Source organism: Olea europaea, unplaced genomic scaffold (genome assembly GCF_002742605.1).
Source record: "Olea europaea var. sylvestris unplaced genomic scaffold, O_europaea_v1 scaffold65, whole genome shotgun sequence".
In the NCBI taxonomy this organism is placed as follows: Eukaryota; Viridiplantae; Streptophyta; class Magnoliopsida; order Lamiales; family Oleaceae; genus Olea; species Olea europaea.
In genome coordinates this window covers 1,172,029-1,190,781 of record NW_019264872.1, presented here as the reverse complement: position 1 = coordinate 1,190,781, position 18,753 = coordinate 1,172,029, and the positions used below count along the sequence as shown (strand labels likewise).

Here is an 18,753-nt window from a genome sequence, read left to right as displayed (position 1 = left end):
AGATGCTCTAATAAAAAACTTATATTCTAATTGAAATTTATAATTATTGCAATACCGTAAATAAAATGGGCCATGCTATTTGGACAGAGGTCTGTCAACCCCTATTTGTTTATCATTTTCCAAATAAAATACTCGACATTACTTTTCCCTAGAATGATTTAATGTATTTATCCCCAGGTCTTGTCAAAAATTGAAATCCACTTGATGCCCTTTAATCACAACAGTCGTCATCATTCTCGTGTAGACCTCCAAGTAAAAAGAAAATTCGGGGCCCTTTAATTAATTACAAGAGACCACTCGATACTCATGGCAAAATTCCATCCCTAAAGCCATGTCATATGATGGTGAACCAAGAATCATGTTAAACAGAGTTTTCTTTAAACTTGCTTTAATCCATCAAGAATTGAGACATCAGTTATCCTTGGAATTTCTCATATAGGTTGAAGACAATCTGGTTTGCGACTGAAAGAAATCGAATGGTGTACCTGGTCCTATAGACCGTCTTGTGGCACTTGGAGAATCTGAGAGCAGAGGCTCATATACAGGATTGCGATTCTTTGGCTGCGATATTGATAAGGGGGAGATATCTTTCTCTAAAGATCTCGACTGAGACTCTATATTTCCCAATGACAGAATTGGCCCTCCCAAACGCTCAGCCTGCTGAAGTATGTTGATTTTACTCGATCTGTACGTGTATCGGAAGTACTTCAGAGCAAGCACTGGACCCATCCCTGCCATTGTAATAAGCTGCAATGGTATACAATGAGCATGATATCATCATTTTGATATTAAGTACCCAAGATATTAATAATGGAGGTAAAAGGAAATTAAACATAAGACTTACTATAATCGTAGTCCAGTACAATGGCTGACGGCATAGTCTGAACATAATTGTGTGCATCTCCGACGATGGAATGGCACTAACAATCAAGTTGATGGCATAAAAAGCTACCAGATTCCCCCATATTGCAAGATGTTGCAATATTGTGAAAGAACTGCCAAAAAAAAATAAAAAAAAGGTCTATTTAAAATATCACAAATCACAAAACAAACCAAAGAAACAAAAACAGAGACGTGCTCCACCAAATTTCCATTTCAAATGAAGTCAAAACTTCATCAATAGATTCTCGCATGAATAATGTTATATGGTCCAATCAAGATAGTTTCTTTTCCAGAAGTGTAACTTAGATTGATGGATTCCGGGATACGTGTAGCGTGCGACATGAATGAGTTTGTATCAGTAATAGTTTGTAAGAATCAAGAATCAAGAATCAGAACTTTTCCTTCTTATAAACTTATGAGAAGGATAAAAGCAAAGGCCCATGCTAGCACTTCTTTAGCTCTTAACAGCAGTCAGCATCAACAAATGCAAGAGGAAAAAGAAGTAACTTACTTTGTTTCTAAAGCAACAACAAATGCCTGCAGCCAAATACATCCAGACAGTGCAACCATGGATACCTCCTCCATCTCACTTTTCTCAAAAACGAATGAATGTATGGTGATGACAAACACAACAATCGCCTGAAGATCATTACAAGATCAGTGTACTTAAATTAACCACTAATTACTTTACCTAGAAGGAAAATATTCTACCAAGGTCAAAAAAAAAAAATAAATAAATAGTAATAATTCAAGAAACAAGCTTCAATGCATGAGCCACTTTTAAGGATCTATTTACTTCCTGCAACATGGTCAATTATTTGATCATGTCCAAGTATTCAATCTTTTCTCAAGGCACACAATCGAACCTATATAAGTACTAGATTCACCAAATAAACTAACTAAACTTGTGATGCTCAGACTCTTCAAAAATGGTGAAGTACCTGTGTCGGCATGACTTGACATGTATCCTTGTTGTTTCACTCAGACACGGAAGCTGGGAGTGGAAGAAGACAAGTCTACTTTTGGCTCTGTGAAATTAGGTAAATACGATGATGTGTTTTCTTACCTTTTGTTAAGTTGGCTTGGCGCACCTTTGGTTATATTGGAAAATGATTGTTAAGTGGGCTTCATTCACTTTTTATTACCTTTTTTATTTTGTAATTGAGTAACACTATTTAACATTACTGGTATTACATCATCAGTCTAGGTGGCACTTTATGTCATTAAATGAAAGGTACAATTAAACGAATCACATAATTTCACCTTTAATCGAACCTATCACATAATACTATATAGACTGGTGCTTTATACCATTATTCTTTGTAATTTGAATAACTTTTCAAAAAAAAAAATTTAATTCAAGTAAAAATAATAATAATATTTAAATAAATAATTGATTTTTGTATGATTTCTCATTTATTTATAACTTTATAATTTTAAAGCTATTTTTGTTATTTTGCCAATGAATTTAACTTGATTTCTACATCAAAAAAATAAATAAATAAATATATATATATATATATATATCAAAGATTGGATCATTTTAACCGTACCCCCCATATCGTAATATGTTAACTACTAGTGTTAATATAAGGATACGGTTAAAATTTTGGATATGGGTATGTGGCTAGGTCTTACATAGTATTTTCAAGAAAAAATTTATAGAAATCAATTAAATTCAATGCTAAAATCACCAAAAAAAATGATTTCTTTAAAATTATAAAGTTTTAAGTAAATGAGAAATTATACAAAATTTAATTATTTATTTAATTATTATTATTATTTTAATGAAAAATATTATTATTATTTTTAATTTCATTAAAAATAATTTAAAAGTTTTATTTTATTTAAAAAAATAAAAAGATGACAAAAGATGCGCCAAACTATCTTCTTCTTCTTCACGTTTACCTTAAGAACCAGAAGCAGTCCACTATCTTCTTCCACTCCCATGTGTCGGGTTCAACTGAAACACCAAGAATCTGACTTGAATCCCATGTCAATATGATGTAGTACATCACAACTACAGTTGATTTCCTACTGCTAATATGTTTTATCTTTTTTAGGAGTTTATTTTCTATTTAGCTTTCTTGTAATTTGACTTTTTTATTTTATTTAATTAGGACTATAGTATCTTTATTCAGTAGAATAGGAGTTTTAATTAGATTAAAATTTTATTAGTTTCCTAGTTTCCTTATTTCAATTTCCTAATACTATTTGGAGTAGGAGATATTTTGCCTATAAATATAGGAGGTATTGTACAATTTTCACATCAACAATCATCATCATCATCAATCATTTTTTAATTAACGCTTCGGCACCAAAATTGGTATCAAAGCAAGGACTAGCCTTAATCTGATAGCTAACGACGGTTCGAGTGGCAAGCAAACCACCAGCGAACGGAGGTTTGAAAAAATTGAACAACTAGATGGGATGGAAGAATCTCTTCACAATATCACGCAGATACTAACTGCGATGACTATTGAGAATCACCGTGAGTCCAGTGTAGAACAATTGGGTAGGTGTGAGACTCTTTGCAAAATCACACAAATGCCAATTGTGTTGATTGTTGAGAAGAATCGCGAGCCCATGGAAGAAGTACCCGACAGACAAGATGATTGGCAGAAAGAAGACAACCCAAATTCTAGTAATGATGGAGACTGATTATTCAACAAGAAGAACCCCTAAGGTTGCAGCAGACATCAACACGCACACTAGAATAGGTCCAGACTTCGATCCAGGCCTACAAGAGAGACTCCAGCTCGTTGATCACCAACGACGACAACATGTGGGACCAAGGATTGACGGGCTAGGCGCAAGGTATACGAATCACGACATTTGCAAACCCGTGTTCCATTACGGATTTACAAGAGCAGACCGAAGAAAGAGAAATTGAATCATACTTCGGTAATGAAGGTTACGTAGAAATTATCTATGAAGAAAATAGGATGAGCATGGTGGAAACAAAATTGCCTTCAAACAATGAAATTGGAAGAAAATAACATTTATCAAGCACATCAAGAAATTGAAATTTCTTCAATATCAGTATCGATAGAAATTTTTGAGTATTTTCCTCCAGATTGATAGATTTTCTTTTCCTTTTTCTTTTCCTTGCAAAAGCAAAACTCGAGGATGAGTTTTCTAGAAGTGGAGGAGATTGATGTAGTACATCACAACTACAGTTGATTTCCTACTACTAATATATTTTATCATTTTTAGAAGTTTATTTTCTATTAGTTTTCTTGTAATAGGGCTTCTATATTATATTTAATTAGGACTATAGTTTCTTTATTAAATAGAATAGGAGTTTTAATTAGATTAAAATTTTATTAGTTTCTTTATTTCAATTTCCTAATACTATTAGAAGCAGGGGATAATTTGCCTATAAATATAGGACGTATTGTACAATTTTCATATAACAATCATCATCATCATCATCATCAATTATTATTCAATTAATATAAAGCAAGTTATTCCTAGACATTTCTTATTCCAATTCTTATTATAAGAATTCTATCAACGCTTCCGCACCACAATAGCTATGTCACATTGTATTAAAATAGATACTTCACCATCTTTTAAGAGTCCGATCATCACATCTCAACATAACCACCAAATGGTTATGGAATTCTTCATTGTCTCCTCTTATATGACAAGAGAAAGCGACAAGCAGAAAAGAGAAATCCATGTTGCAAAAGTTTCCTTTTACTAATATTACACCAAAAGCCTCTACTTCATTTTGCACAAAAACAATATTTACGTAGATTCAGATGCTAAAAGTTTATGATAATATCTCGTTCAAGTTTTTTTGTGTTGAAAACTTATTGTTTCTGAAAACAGACAAATTAATTACTCTATTGTATTTGTGATGTGTCTCAATCTATAATACGATAAGTTTTTATTCCAATATAAAATATTTCAGGATAAACATATTCCAGAAACATGGATGCGACAAATAATTTGTGATGTGTCTCAGGTTTTTGCTCTGAAAAAAAAAATGACCTTAATGACTCCTAAAAGCAGAATGCCACAAATAATTGGGCTCTAGCTCCCCTCGTCAGGTCAGTGGGATCCCGTTAAAACACACAAACTAAGTTTAACTAGTCCTAGACCAAATAAAACATTAACTTGTTTCCATTATTTCCTTTTTGTATTCAGAATATCTCAATATCTCTCATGTCCATAAATAACTCAATATCAAAATCACACATTTAGAATAATATTTCCTTTCCAGTTCGCAGCCTACATCCGTTTCTGGGGACTGGGAAACAAAACACGAGGTGATGGTCTATCACTACTTCAAAGCTCTAGTTATGTCGTCCAGGCCTGATTCTATCTATAGGCAATTTAGCTATCACCACTTTGAATACAAAGCATAAATCAAGAGCACCATGCCTGCTCAGTGACAGTGGCTCAGAATATCCACCCAAATGAGCAATCTATAAGATAGTCAGGAAGTGAAAATCTTTATTAAATTATAAAAGCCATCAAACGAATATTTCTTTACTTTTTCTGTACTATTTTAAACATAATTACTTTCCTGCGAGCCCTATTAAAAAAACCACAATTCAAAGTTTCTACACCAGTTGTTAATTATGATATAGCTTAAGCACCATTTTTGTACCCCAAAATAACTTGATCAGATAGTTCAACTCAAACCAGCAACTCTCGCATTAAGCAAATTTGAAAAAAAAAAAAAAAGCACTCACATGAAAGAGAGCGCGCCCAAACCATCCAGCAAACGTGCTAGGATTGAGAAGCCTGTTTCAGGTGTAATTCTGATTGAGAAAACAGGAGGGAAATCTTTAACAAAGAAGATTTAAGGATTGCTTACATTCAGTGTAATCCTTAAATAAAAATTAAAAAACATAAAACTCTGTAATTAAAAGAAAGAGCATAGGGTCAAACCTTCCTGCTTGGCAGTAAAATAATATTTGTGGATGCTGCATTACAGTATTTTCACTAAGATCTTTGTCAAGAACACTGACTAAAACAGGGATACTAGTGTAGAAAACATTATAAGCCATCAAGCTGACAGAGTTAAAAAGACTGGTCCCAGAGACGCCTGAAATGAAAGAGAAACTAGATACGTTTTGTGGTTAGCACGAGGAAGAGTACATAAAGCAGTATGCAGTTAAGTAAATAATCTCAACTCAATGTAAAAACCAAATTAAGAAGGCTGGCAGGTAATAGAAGAGCTTGATCTCGGAGAACTTACAAGATCTGGATAAAACAAATTAGCAGGGACTTATAGAAGGAATATTGGGAAAGAAATGCTGTGCGGTTATATGAATATCTCCCGTGCACAAGTATTAATCTTGTCAAAAATCTGAACTCTGCATGCCAAGATGGGTAGCAGATGTTAAAATATGAAACTTCTAGAGATTGCTAAATATCACATTGATGAAACTTGCAGAAATTTTCTAAGCAAACACTGGGCAAGAAAAAAGTAGGATATTGTATAAATTCAGGACTTGCAATTTAGCAAATTCATAATTAAAGCAGAATATTGACTGAAGACAGCAGGAACCTAGCAGCAAAGTGGAGAATCGTATTCAAGGTAAAAGAGCATGCAACACCTCTCAAGGAAAAAAGAATTTGAAAATTATTTTCACCGCTCCCAACAGTTTGAATATAATGATTAACACAACAAAGGAACGCATTTAATCTCACAATGTCTTGCAAAAGAATTATCTTGGCGAATTTTAATGTTTAAATAAGAATTTGACAGGCTATTTCAAAGGAACCACAAACATTTTTGTTTGATATTTTTGTCATTGTAAAATTTAGGAACTGTAAAACGAAAACATTTTATATTTTCCAAAGAAAAGACTTGTAACAAAATAAAAGTAGATGTTTTTGAGGTCTCTCTAAAATTCCAATTTATATACACAAGTGAACCAATTTTCAGTGGTACATTCAGACTAAGACAAGAAATTTAGCCATATCTGTGTAAGCAAGATGTTTACTAAGACCTATATTCTAATTGTTATAAAATTTGATTTCATAATTTTCTATAGATACAGTTTTAATAGTTTCCTTCTATGATGCTCGGACTCGAATAGGAGTATCGAGTACGGGTACTAATTTAAGTGTCGGATCTTTTATTTTCTAAAATGTAGGATACAGGAATATAGCTAAAAAGAGTCAAAATTTTGGACAAGGGTACGTAGATACGTCTTTCAAACTTTAATTTTTTACTAATCCAAAATGTCAATTTAAATAGACCAAAATAAATTATTAACAAAGAAGAAAATCAGTATTGAATAAGGGGTTAAAATGAATAAAATAAAATTCTGGGGTCTAATTTTCAATAATGGGAATCACTAAATGTTACATAAAATAGAAAATAAGGGATTTGAATGCAATTTGGACCTAAGAGCACTAAGCAGCACTATATGGAACCTATTTTCATTTTATACAAACGAAACCCTAAACCACCATTACAAAGAGAGAAAGAAAGAAAAATAAGAAAATGGAAAGAAAAAGAAAGAAGAAAAAGAAGGGAAAACCTAGCGCTACCGTCCTTTTCCACCCTTTCGGCAATGATGCTAGGTTTATAGAGAGCGAAAACAGGAAAGAAGAAAAAAGGGAAATTAAAGGAAAAGAGGGGAAAAAAAGGAGAAGCAAAAACGACAAAGTGTCCAATTGAAATTTGGAGAATCCGACACATATCCCATATCCATACCCATGTCGTGTCGTGTCGTGTCGTTTTCAACATGACTATTTTGAAGCGTCCAAGCATCAGGGGTTTCCTTATGCCTTGAATCTTAAATTTCTATTCTAATTGTTATAAAATTTGATTTCCCCATTTTTTATAGGATCAGTTTTAATAATTTCCCAATGCCTTGAATCTTACGTCTAGAGTCTCTAAATGTAGGTTGGTCAAATGGGTTACATTAACAACGTTTCAGCAAATATTAAAAGTATGCCAGAAGAATAGCTTGTCAAGTCTAAAGAAGAACAGATCATGCGACTAGTCAAACTAGTTTTTATCAACAAGCAACCACTAACATGAGCAGCAACGCATGTTTGTCATTTTCTATTGCATTTAGATTCAAAGAATTTTGAACACCAAAAACAACTAATTATTAGAACAATTTCACGTCCTATTAATTTCTTTTCAATAAACAAAATTATATAGAATGTCAAACTAAATGTTACTGAAGTTTCAGATTTGAAGCAACACAGAGGTCACTATAATTTGGATGGAACAACAAAGATCTTACTTCCAATGCTATAATCAGCTGCCCTGGCTGCCTGCAATCCTTCTCTCCCACTTATGCCAACCCCAATGTCAGCTTGTTGGATCATCCTCACATCATTTCCACCATCCCCTATGGCCAACGTTCTGTAATCACATGATTTCAGAAGTTCTACAAGCTGAAAAATTAGAAAATTAACTTCAGCAGCATTTACCTAGAAAGAGTGGAAGTGCCAAACAAAACATTAATGAGAAAAACATAACAATATATATATATATATATATATATATCTTATAAAACTTATCTATTCTAGAGTTAAACATTATCTAATCCAGTAAGTGAAAGTGACTAATAAACTTAGAATACTAGAGATAAATACAGACAAAGTGCAAATAAAGATATCCTTATCTTCATCTGAAACTAATTAGATTAGATTAGGTTTTATTTCAAATTCAAATTAAAGATCTTCTAACTTTTCCACCTGAACTACTGAATTCCTTAAAAATAAATGGACGAACTTTCACCAAGAAGTCAAAAACTCAGCATAACATTTTTCATGATTAACAAGAGGACCAACTATAAATGCCTCTAGCTGCAATCTGCATAGGAAACTGCATCTTCCTAATAACTAGTTTTCATAGATAATAATTTGTTGTTATTGTGGGTAACGCGAACAAGATATGACAAAACGATACATAATCAAAAGCCTAGTACAAAGCAAAAATTTTAATGAAATAAGATGGAATCAAATAAAAGCAGAATTTTGTTAGGGTCTAATAGTTGTGGGGATTCAATCACCCTCAAGCCCGAGCTTTTGAAAGAGATGGTTGGGTCCCCAGCAATTGGTATCAGAGCAGACCCACGTTACAGGTTCGAATTCCAGAAGGGGCGACCCAAGCGAAATGCCGAATACCAGCAGCTAAAAAAGGGCCGGCCGGGTAAAGCGAAGGTCATCTTGGAGTGGGCCGCCGTGGACGTCAGATTTGGGGCCGTAAGGTATTGTTTGGTTCTAATAATTGTTGGATTCAATCATCCTCAAGCCTGGGCTTTTGGGAGAGATGGTTGGGTCCCCATCAAATTTCTTTGAGTTTCAAAGAGGCAGCAGAAGGAAGCTGGCAGTTCAGAGAGGAGTGGATGGAACAATTGGAAAATCAAAGCAATGGTGCAGAACTCTCAGGAACGGTACTATAGACCATCTTCTATGAAGTATTGCAGTTTGTAATTAATTTTGTGGGTTTATATGCTATTTGAAATACATTATGAACAGGAAATATAAGGAAATCTCTTGCCGTATAGAGAGGAAAAAGTCGTATAACAAATCATCATTTGCGAGGATGTGGAAATTTTCGGAAATATCTCCTAACAGATGAAATTGTAGAAGTTTTATTCCAGTTGATTTGGTCCTTATGTTGAGACAAATGGATGATTCCTCGTGATATTTTTGTCTTCATATTTACCTTATCATAGTTACCAGATAATAAGAACGAAAATTATACTAAATCCAATTAGAGAACCTGGGCCTTTTGGGATGGAGTAACACGACAACATATAGCAGTCCTTGACAAAATTGCAAGTTCTGTGAACGCTTTACGGTAATGCTTAAGGGCAATTTCGAGAGCCCAGCCATCAACAACAAAAGCTACATCCTGCAACAATCAAGTATCAGCAATAAGATGCTTTCTACAAAAAAGAAAAGGAAATCATTGGGTACAAAAAGGAATCTCAAAACAAATGCAAATTACACTTATAATCATCAAACTGAATCAACAAATCTTTAAGTCAATTACTAAGATTCAATACTTAAAATAGAAGCATGATAAAATAAATAAAAAGACATTTTTTTGAATAGATCTTACTTTGTGAACACTTATAAAGGGCTTACATAGAAAATGAAACATTAAAGACACTACTTACATTAAATTTTCTTGACTACTCTTTGCACATGAAAAATATACCAAGTTCATTAATATATTAAATTCTCTTACCACCTTTTCAATTGCTTAACCTCATTTACTTCTGTATTAATAATACAACCATTAAAATTATTGACCTAATTTGCCTAGAGAATATCAAATCGCTCCTCTCAATTTGATGCCATCTTTAATTCATATATAGACAACCTTGAATATCATGTTCAAAATGCCTATGCTACAGATAAGTCTTTTATCCTAGTCAGCAAATGAGGATGGCATCAAATGTGCAGAAAAACTGCAGTTAATAGTCTATCCTAATTGCTTCAGCCTGGAGAGGCAAGACTACAGTATTACATTTTCCTTCTTGTTAATAGAAGATCCGTCAAGTTCATAACAAATGTTGAAATATTTGATATTAAAGCTTAAGCTAATCATTAAAACATTGTTTCCAATATGCCCTCTCGTATAGGTGGGATCCTTTTTTTCCACCAAAGCTTGATATGTAAATAGTTTCATAAATGGGCAGCTGCAAGACTTGAACCCAGACCTTTGCTTGCTAAGACATCATATTGAATCACTTGATCTAAAAGCTGATGCAGTTATATGATCAATGTATATCATTTTAATGTCTTCAACAACATCAACAACGGGCACTAAACAAAGAACCCACCAATTAAAAGAAAAAATCAGCTATAATGTTGTTCAGCTGAGTTCTATGGATTCAAAAACATAGTAATATGAATTCTCTATATGTTATCTTGGTTTATGGTAGTGCCTCATAGAATAAAATCAGAGTTTTTTTGAAGCTTTGAATGAAGAACTAGCTAACAAGGGCATGCTTCACAAATAAATTTTCTCTAGCTATTTCCCACCACCAACAACAAAGCCCTACTACGTGGAACATTATTGTCTCTATTTTATTCATCGGTACATCAAAAGAAACAAATACAACCATATCAACCTATATTGTTCTGGTATGCCTCTCTTCTAATTTGTTCAAGAAATAATCATATCGATACATCTACCGGAAGATACACTAGCTCAAATCCTATACAACAATATCAATCCATGAATCGCCTTTCCCCATTTTAATTTGTTTCGAGAAATAGTAATAAGATTCAACGAAGTTTCTTAGTCTTGTGTGAGGACCTATCTTTTCTTTCCACACACACAAAACGATGAAAAGAAAGATTTCTCTTTCCAACATGGTGACAAATACCCTCCAAAAATACTGCACCAACTCTGGGTGTTTTATATGCCAAATAGGTGCATTTATTACAGGACATCACTTAAGTATAAGCAATATTGGCAATGGTCTTCTAGCCCGAGTACTATCTTGTCAGTGATACTTTGTATCACCAAACAACCAATATTTTTTTTTCCATGTCACTCAAAATATGGTCATCACAAGATAAATAAAAATCATCCTCTTCATGAGCGAATGGTCCTAAAGATCCATTCACAAACTTCCCTACTGGAAGAGGCTTCCTAAAAGGAGAGGTGATGTAGGGCGAGTAATCATAAAATAACAAATTTAACAGGTTAGTGTAGAAAATTTAAGATAACCACAATTAAAGGAATCCTAATCTAATGGCTTCTTTTCGCATGGTTACTCCTGACTGAATCAATAATGGGACGATCTACTTACAACGCACTTAAAATAATGAATTTTCTACAGGAGTAAAGAATATCATGATACTATTTGCAGCATTAAACCAGCAGATTATTCAATAAACTAAACAAATTCTTTTGTCATTTTAATTCAATATATAATATAGTGACCATAAAATCAATTCAATTGTATCTCTGCCACTCAATATTTGATAGTAAGTTCACATTGACAATAGCAATTCAGTTATATCTTTTGAATTCATGAAGTCAAGAAATCATACCTTAGGTTCAGTATTTGTGATTCTCATAGTAAGCAAAACTCTCTCTAGACTCCTACAAACTTCATCTTCAGTTTTCCCACTAAGCAAAAGAAGCTGGCCTTTAGGCTCTGTAAATATTGTACAACATAAGTACGAATCATGAAAAACTCAAGACATCTCACTAAAGCCTTACCCTATACTTATTTGGGCTACACCATACGGATCCTCTTTCCATTCCACTATTGCGCGAGTCACGTCAAAAAAAAAAAAATACAAAGGTTCCAAGTCTTTTTAATTAACTCAGTCCATGTGATTATAGGTCACAATTTTCCTCTAATTTACCATTTATACTGATCCATCACTTCTCCCATTCAATGCATTTAACAGCCTTCATTAAATGTACTGAAACCATCTCAATATGCTGGCAAACAATTTATCTTCACTAGATGAACTTAAATGCAACATTCTTACAACTTTATTGACTCCTCCATATTTCTTTCTTTAGTTTCAAAGACCTTGATTGTTGGGTTAGCAAATTGCTCAAACAAATATCTTTAACAAAATAATAGTCATTTCTGTTGAACACTTCACCAAATTCCATATCCCTGAAATCGTGGAGAGCAACTGTCTGGAGCACATTAAAGCAAGGGCAGAAGAATGTTGTAGGGAAGATGCAAGAAGGGGTGGACAGAGAGATAATAAAATAATTCTCCTCTTACTTTGAATTGGATGGGCTCATTCGATTAAAGTTTCAGCAAAGAGTTGAAGGAGCACTTGAACTAATCATTTTTAGCCCAAACATGAGGTCACAATCATACGAGTCAAATTATGTACTTTAAGGAAGACGGTTTTGTTAGAGAATGTCCATTTTGAGAAAATGGACGTTGTTCTTGAACTTTCAGAAAGGAATGTGCCATCAATTGCATTCGGACAGAATGTAAAGGTAATATTTGTGTTGCTTGCAGAATCAAATGATATGTCTCAAACAAGTTTGCCTCATTCACATGTCAAAGCATATCATGTTCATTAAAAATGCATCTGCATTGTTGTTCGTGCAAAAGATAAGTGTCGCCTATTTATAATCATCCAGCCATGTGTGTGCACAAGAATAAGCCAAAAATTAAGTGAATTACCCGGTGACACAAAATTGCAAGAAAGGGCAATCTGTATTGCAGTGTTCTGCTTGTCTCCAGTCAACATCCAAAAGTTTATTCCAGCTTTCCTAAGTGTGCTGATTGTTTCTGGTACACCATCCTAGTTGTTATCAAAGAAACAAATGAGAGCAAACTACCTAATGAGCAGCTGATCAAAAAAATATCATAACCTATGGAAAACAAGAGTTGCCCACTTGCATATTGTAATCAATTTTCTCCAGTGGTTATTCAATGATTCATTAGGTTGATGGAATTACCTGTAGACGATCCTCTATGGCAGCTACTCCAAGAATCTCAAAATCATGCTCCAATCTTTGGCAGACTTCAGCCACTCTCCACTGCAAAATACAGTAAGTAGAGTAAATAGCTGCTACTGCAACAAATGAACCTACAACTAGACAAATAGATAAAGATGGTCGATCAGACAAAGGGTGGTGTGAAAAGAAAGAAAGAAGATAAACAAATAGCAGTAACCCTTGCATGTACCTCTCTATCAACTAATTTACTATTAGCCTCTTTAAACATCAAAGACCATTCTCGATATTCGTCGTCATCTAATTCGCGTGAAGCAAGGCATAATGTCCGCAGGCCTAGTTGAGCATATTGTTCGACAGCTTCAGAGAAAGTTCTTGTCTGTTGTCCTGAATATAGAGATTAGCAGGTATGTAGATTAATTGACTAACCACCAAAACTGGAAGTCGACATTTCTAACAAAAAACATGGGAAACACAGCAAGCCTATTACAAGTTGTAATGAACAATTCAAAGAACCAAACGGAAAGAAATCATGCAGAGACAAGCACCAATACAATAAGGGACAGACCCTATAGGAAGATGTCAAGATTCTTTTGATAAAATTGAATAAATAGTTCAGATTAAGAAACAAGAGAGGAGCTGTCATTTTTTCATTATTCTGTATATTGTAAATAGGTGACCTAAGCTTCCAGAGTTCAGAGGACACTGACATCAGTTCAAGCAGATTCAAGAAGGAACAATATACTCAAATTCAAAGAAGCTCGTGAAGGAATGTTATGTGGTCATATATTTGCATACCTAAATTTTTTCTTCAGCATTTTCAGTAGTAAACAATCTTAATTATCATGTGGCTTACCTTAATTCACGTTCAAATCACATTAGGGGTGGAAAAGGCCGAGCCAAGCTCAGCTCGTTGACCATGGCACGTGAGCATCTCAATTTTTTTAGAAGAGTTCAAAAAAGATATAGTAAAAAACAAAATACAGGGCTGGCTAGGTGGCCACCCCCTAAACCACATCATGACTAAAAGAGGGAGCAGATACAAGAAAAACATGTTCCCCTGCAATGCAGATTTTAGAACTTTCTTGGAAAGATCTAGGCCGATTTTATGCAGTTAACTAGGGAGAAATTTTAGGAATAACTATAACCAGATAGTTAAACTTTTGAAACTTGTAGTTCAATATCATAGGCATTATTTCCTGTATATATGTTCCTTCCTTAGATAGAATCCATTGCATACATCAATATCTATTCACAGTTTCTTCATAATTAATTTCACAATTTTATTCAGTCTCATCTTTTTTTTAAACATGGAAAGTAACTGATTGGGGAAGAAAATAATTCGCTCGCCTTCCACAACATGTTATAAAATTAAGTAAACCCATGCTGACCAAACCAGCACTGTGTGGTCTAACTTCCACCAACTTTAAGTTCAACAACACTAGCAAAAGTTTTTACTATCTGCATTCGATATGGAAACATCCCTAGCTAAAATTATATCTGAGCAATGGCATTATCCTCAAACTCATAGTCAAATAGGACCAAAGGATGCAGCCCATCATAGAAGTGCTTCAAGATACTCTTACCCAATCATTATTTTTAATAATTGATCTTTGAATCATTTAAAATTTGGTGAATGTGTAGGCTCTTCCCAAGTGGATAATACATAAGTTAATGGTTTAGGCACAAAGGTTGAATCGTTACCCAAAAAAAAAAAAATGAGGAGATTTCTTATAACGTTTGTACCCAAGCTATTAGATGCCTCTTAAAGGGACTTAAATTGAATCCTAGTACCAATTGTATTAAAACATGGGTTCCATCTTAAAATGACAGCCTTGTTAAAAGGAGTGGCCCAATCCTTCATAAATTGATCTATCACTTCATCTTTATACAATGTGGGCATGCCCCGCATGATGGTAACTCATTTGATCAAACCAATAACTCACGTGCTCTTTTTTTATTCTTAATCGGATTGAATTGCTCATTGAAGTTGCATGGACTCTGGTATCATCTTAAGACTAGGAGTTACATTTTAAAAGGTCAACCATGTTAAGAGTAACCAAAACCCTCATAAATTGGTCTATATTTTCATCTTTATTAAATGTTTTCAACAATTGGTACCACAATTCAATTTAAATATCCCATAAGGCAAAACTCTTGGGTTCAACTTCGAGGGGACGCGATAGAAAGCCATAAAGGGTTAGAGGGAAGATGTCATTCCAAAGCGAACAATACATGACAAAGACTGGGGCACGAGACTCGGGCCATTACAAATAAAATGCATGTTTGTAACGATCCGACCTCTATGCCCAAACTGTTAGCTTACGTATTCTCCACTTTAGAAAAGTCTAAGCCATTAACTTATTTACTATCAGTTTTTGAAGGGCTTGAACCCATCTTACCCCTCACGGATTCAGCTTAAAGTTTCTTATAAGACAAAGATCTTGGGTTCAAATCCTTGAAGACGCGATAAAATTCATGAGAAGTAAGATGAATTCAGACTCTCTCAAAGCGAACAGTACATAAACTAACGGCTTGGGCACAGAGGTCGAATCATTAAAAATGTTGTCTATACACTAATGCTATTGAATGCAACTATAGTGTCCTAAAAAGTACTTATCTAAAAAAGTTACAGCAAGGGCGTTGTATTACTAGCCTCATACTTGGGGTAAGTTCGTGTTACCTAGTTGATGATTATGGACAGTATTACTACTCAAGTTTCTTTATTACAAGTCAAAAGACTTGGAATCTTCTTGTCATCAATTCAACCAAAAGAGGAAGTAGTATTCCATATGCCAACTTTGAATAGAAAATTAAAAGAATGTCACTCGGCAACCTCCAGTAAAATAATGCACTAATGGAGAACTAATAGAAGAAAATCATGCCTGAAGGTTATTGAGGCCAATAAATAAATCAATGGTAGTTTTAGTTGTTTAGCTAGTCAGACAAGTCCTCGAAAGATGTAAATAAGAAAGTCAGATCTAGAGTAAATTGTATTGATGATACTACATAATGGCTCGTTGCTTTCATAGATACTGATATTGTAATATCCCGAATTTTTTATTGCTAGTCATTAGATTTAAAAATTAAGACTTAAGTGCGCTATTATTAAAGTCTAATGACCTTATTGGTTAATGACTTAGTTAAATGACCTTATTAATTACTAGCCAATAGTTTGAGGACCTAAGTGAAGAGTAAAATTGAAAGTTAAATGAAATTATATGTAAATATGTCAATTAGCCATGATTAGAGATGAGTTATTTGACCACACGCATTATTCACCACATTTTAAGCAAAGTAATTGCTTTGACCACATAAACTAAGGTAATTAATTAGACCACATGCATTATTTACACCAAGATTCAAGTCAAGTCAATTGATTTGATCACATGATTAAAAGAATTGATTTGACAACTTTTAAGACATGCACTAATTATGTTTTGACCATGCCTAACATCTAGTCATTCCCTTTCAATTTTCCATACATGGTCCAAGAATTTGCACTATAAATAGGAGTTGAACTGAACATTGGACTATCCCTCACCAATTATTTGCACTCTTCCTCTCTATCTCTATCTCTATCACTTTGTCTCTACACCTTTACTCTTTCTCTTGTCTTTTTCATATTAAATTTAGTCATACACTTACACAAACACACAACCCGGCACGCGGCTCAAGGATCTCCCTCCAACAATCACTTCTTCTATCATTTTTTAATTATCAAGTGAAAGGTAAGTGTAGTAGTACAAATTGTTTTTTCATTATTTAAATTACGAAAATTTATGTTATAAATATGATGATACAAAAATTCTAGCTATGATTATGATAAGGATCCTATATGTGTAAGTTCAAAGGACCAGAGTTTAGTAGTCCTACGCACGGGAATTATAGCCACGAAGTTCGGATTTTATTTCTCATGTCTCCATATGTATGTTATGATTTTCCATAATTAAATATGAGATGGAAATTCATTATTACTATATTACTCAGATTTATGTCTCACATGTATATGTTAAATATTTTATAGGTAATTAAAAGAGGCTGATTCGAGGCGATCAGAGGTGGATTGTGCTTGCGTGGTTGAAAATAAATAATGATTTAAGTAGTTAATTTTAATGATGTTTATTGTATTTTCTTTAAAATTTGTTTTAAACATTTCACATTCAAAAGATATTACGTTTTTTTATTATTTATGAAAGTATTATTTTACGGTACATGTATAATGATTCCAAAGATAAAAATTTGGGTCATTACAGATGTTATTCCTTCCTAACCACATATTGAAGATTATTTTTTTGTGTAAATTGTTAGTCACATAGGGAGTTGATATTCATATCTTATCCTAATGATTGCATTAATAGCTTACAGCAGTAAGGCCCAGTAACTGACTGGAAAACTGATAAAGTGAAGAAAAAGTTATCACCAGAACGTGCAAGGGGAAGAATAGCTTCATCTGCTCCTTTGGACAAGAGGTAAATTTTTCCACTTAGGCAACATTTAACCACTACAGACATTCTTTTCCTGTCAGAAGTGAACTCCAGAATGTCCAACACTTCATACCGTAGTAATAAACCATTGAAATTTATTTCTGCATGACCAGAAAAAGTTGTGTTATCTTCCACCTCAAATAACAGAAAATACAGAAAAATGCAGTTACACCTACCAAGAACATTCCCATTTTTATTAACAAAAACCATGTGCAAGCTAGCAGCAGCTCTTACAAGAGCTTCTTCATCTTGAGATTGTGCCTTGTATGAGATTACTCCAGTGTTGCTGTAGAATTCATAAAGGAAATCAGCGATGATGTAGACACAAAAATCTCAGTTAAAATAGGACACCACTGAGACGACATATTGCTGCTAAGACCAATAGAAAATATCACTCTTTTCTTCAATTTTGCTTCAATACACATTTAGTGGTCTTGGAGAATTTGACAAATAGACATGCAAGATTACCTTTGTATAGGAACTACAGTATTACATATTGCCATAACTTTTAGAAATTGAATGACATCAGTGGAACCAGTAGATACGGCATTAAGCAGCTCTGCATCTGTATAGCACAAATGACGAATAGTAAATATCAATTTTTTGTTTTCACTAACTATAAAGGAAGCCTCGCTATATTACCTCGTCAACCAGAAAAACACCAAATAGTACAAATATTAATTTGACAGTTCAGACATATTAATGAAACCAATAACAAAGACTAAACAAACGAAGTCTATCTTCTAGCTGTGGGAACAAAACTAATTATCAAACTCACTTCAAAATCTACACTAAGAAACCATCCAACCAAACCTAATTGACAATGGATTAAATTTCCTATTCAGTTCATGAATCATCCAAGGATGTCACATTTATTACTTGCAAATGTAGGGTGTGTATAAAACCTGTGAATAAGAATAATCCTTTTTCTAGGTATATTGAAACCAACATTCAGTACCACTGATGGGCCTGAACACTCAAAGAAATAAT

At 33.7% G+C, this 18,753-nt stretch overlaps 1 protein-coding gene across 2 annotated transcripts in view; it reads right to left on the bottom strand.

The window, feature by feature from the left end:
• Positions 1–57: 57 nt before the first annotated feature.
• The window catches only part of LOC111390108 (phospholipid-transporting ATPase 2), a 32,443-nt gene continuing 13,747 nt past the window's right edge, over positions 58–18,753 (bottom strand). Inside the window, exons 11-25 of one of the 2 annotated variants that reach the window (XM_023015103.1) lie at positions 18,232–18,328; positions 17,940–18,049; positions 17,700–17,864; positions 13,509–13,663; positions 13,280–13,360; positions 13,002–13,122; positions 11,890–11,996; positions 9,599–9,730; positions 8,109–8,262; positions 6,098–6,215; positions 5,788–5,961; positions 5,589–5,640; positions 1,394–1,521; positions 845–995; positions 58–747 (exon numbers count right to left, since the gene is read on the bottom strand). In XM_023015103.1, the coding sequence (XP_022870871.1) occupies positions 412–747; positions 845–995; positions 1,394–1,521; positions 5,589–5,640; positions 5,788–5,961; positions 6,098–6,215; positions 8,109–8,262; positions 9,599–9,730; positions 11,890–11,996; positions 13,002–13,122; positions 13,280–13,360; positions 13,509–13,663; positions 17,700–17,864; positions 17,940–18,049; positions 18,232–18,328 (2,081 nt within the window). In that variant the 3' untranslated portion in view covers positions 58–411. Of the gene's footprint in view, positions 748–844; positions 996–1,393; positions 1,522–5,588; positions 5,658–5,787; positions 5,962–6,097; positions 6,216–8,108; positions 8,263–9,598; positions 9,731–11,889; positions 11,997–13,001; positions 13,123–13,279; positions 13,361–13,508; positions 13,664–17,699; positions 17,865–17,939; positions 18,050–18,231; positions 18,329–18,753 lie in introns of both variants that reach the window. The other variant, XR_002701850.1, reaches the window with a different exon arrangement.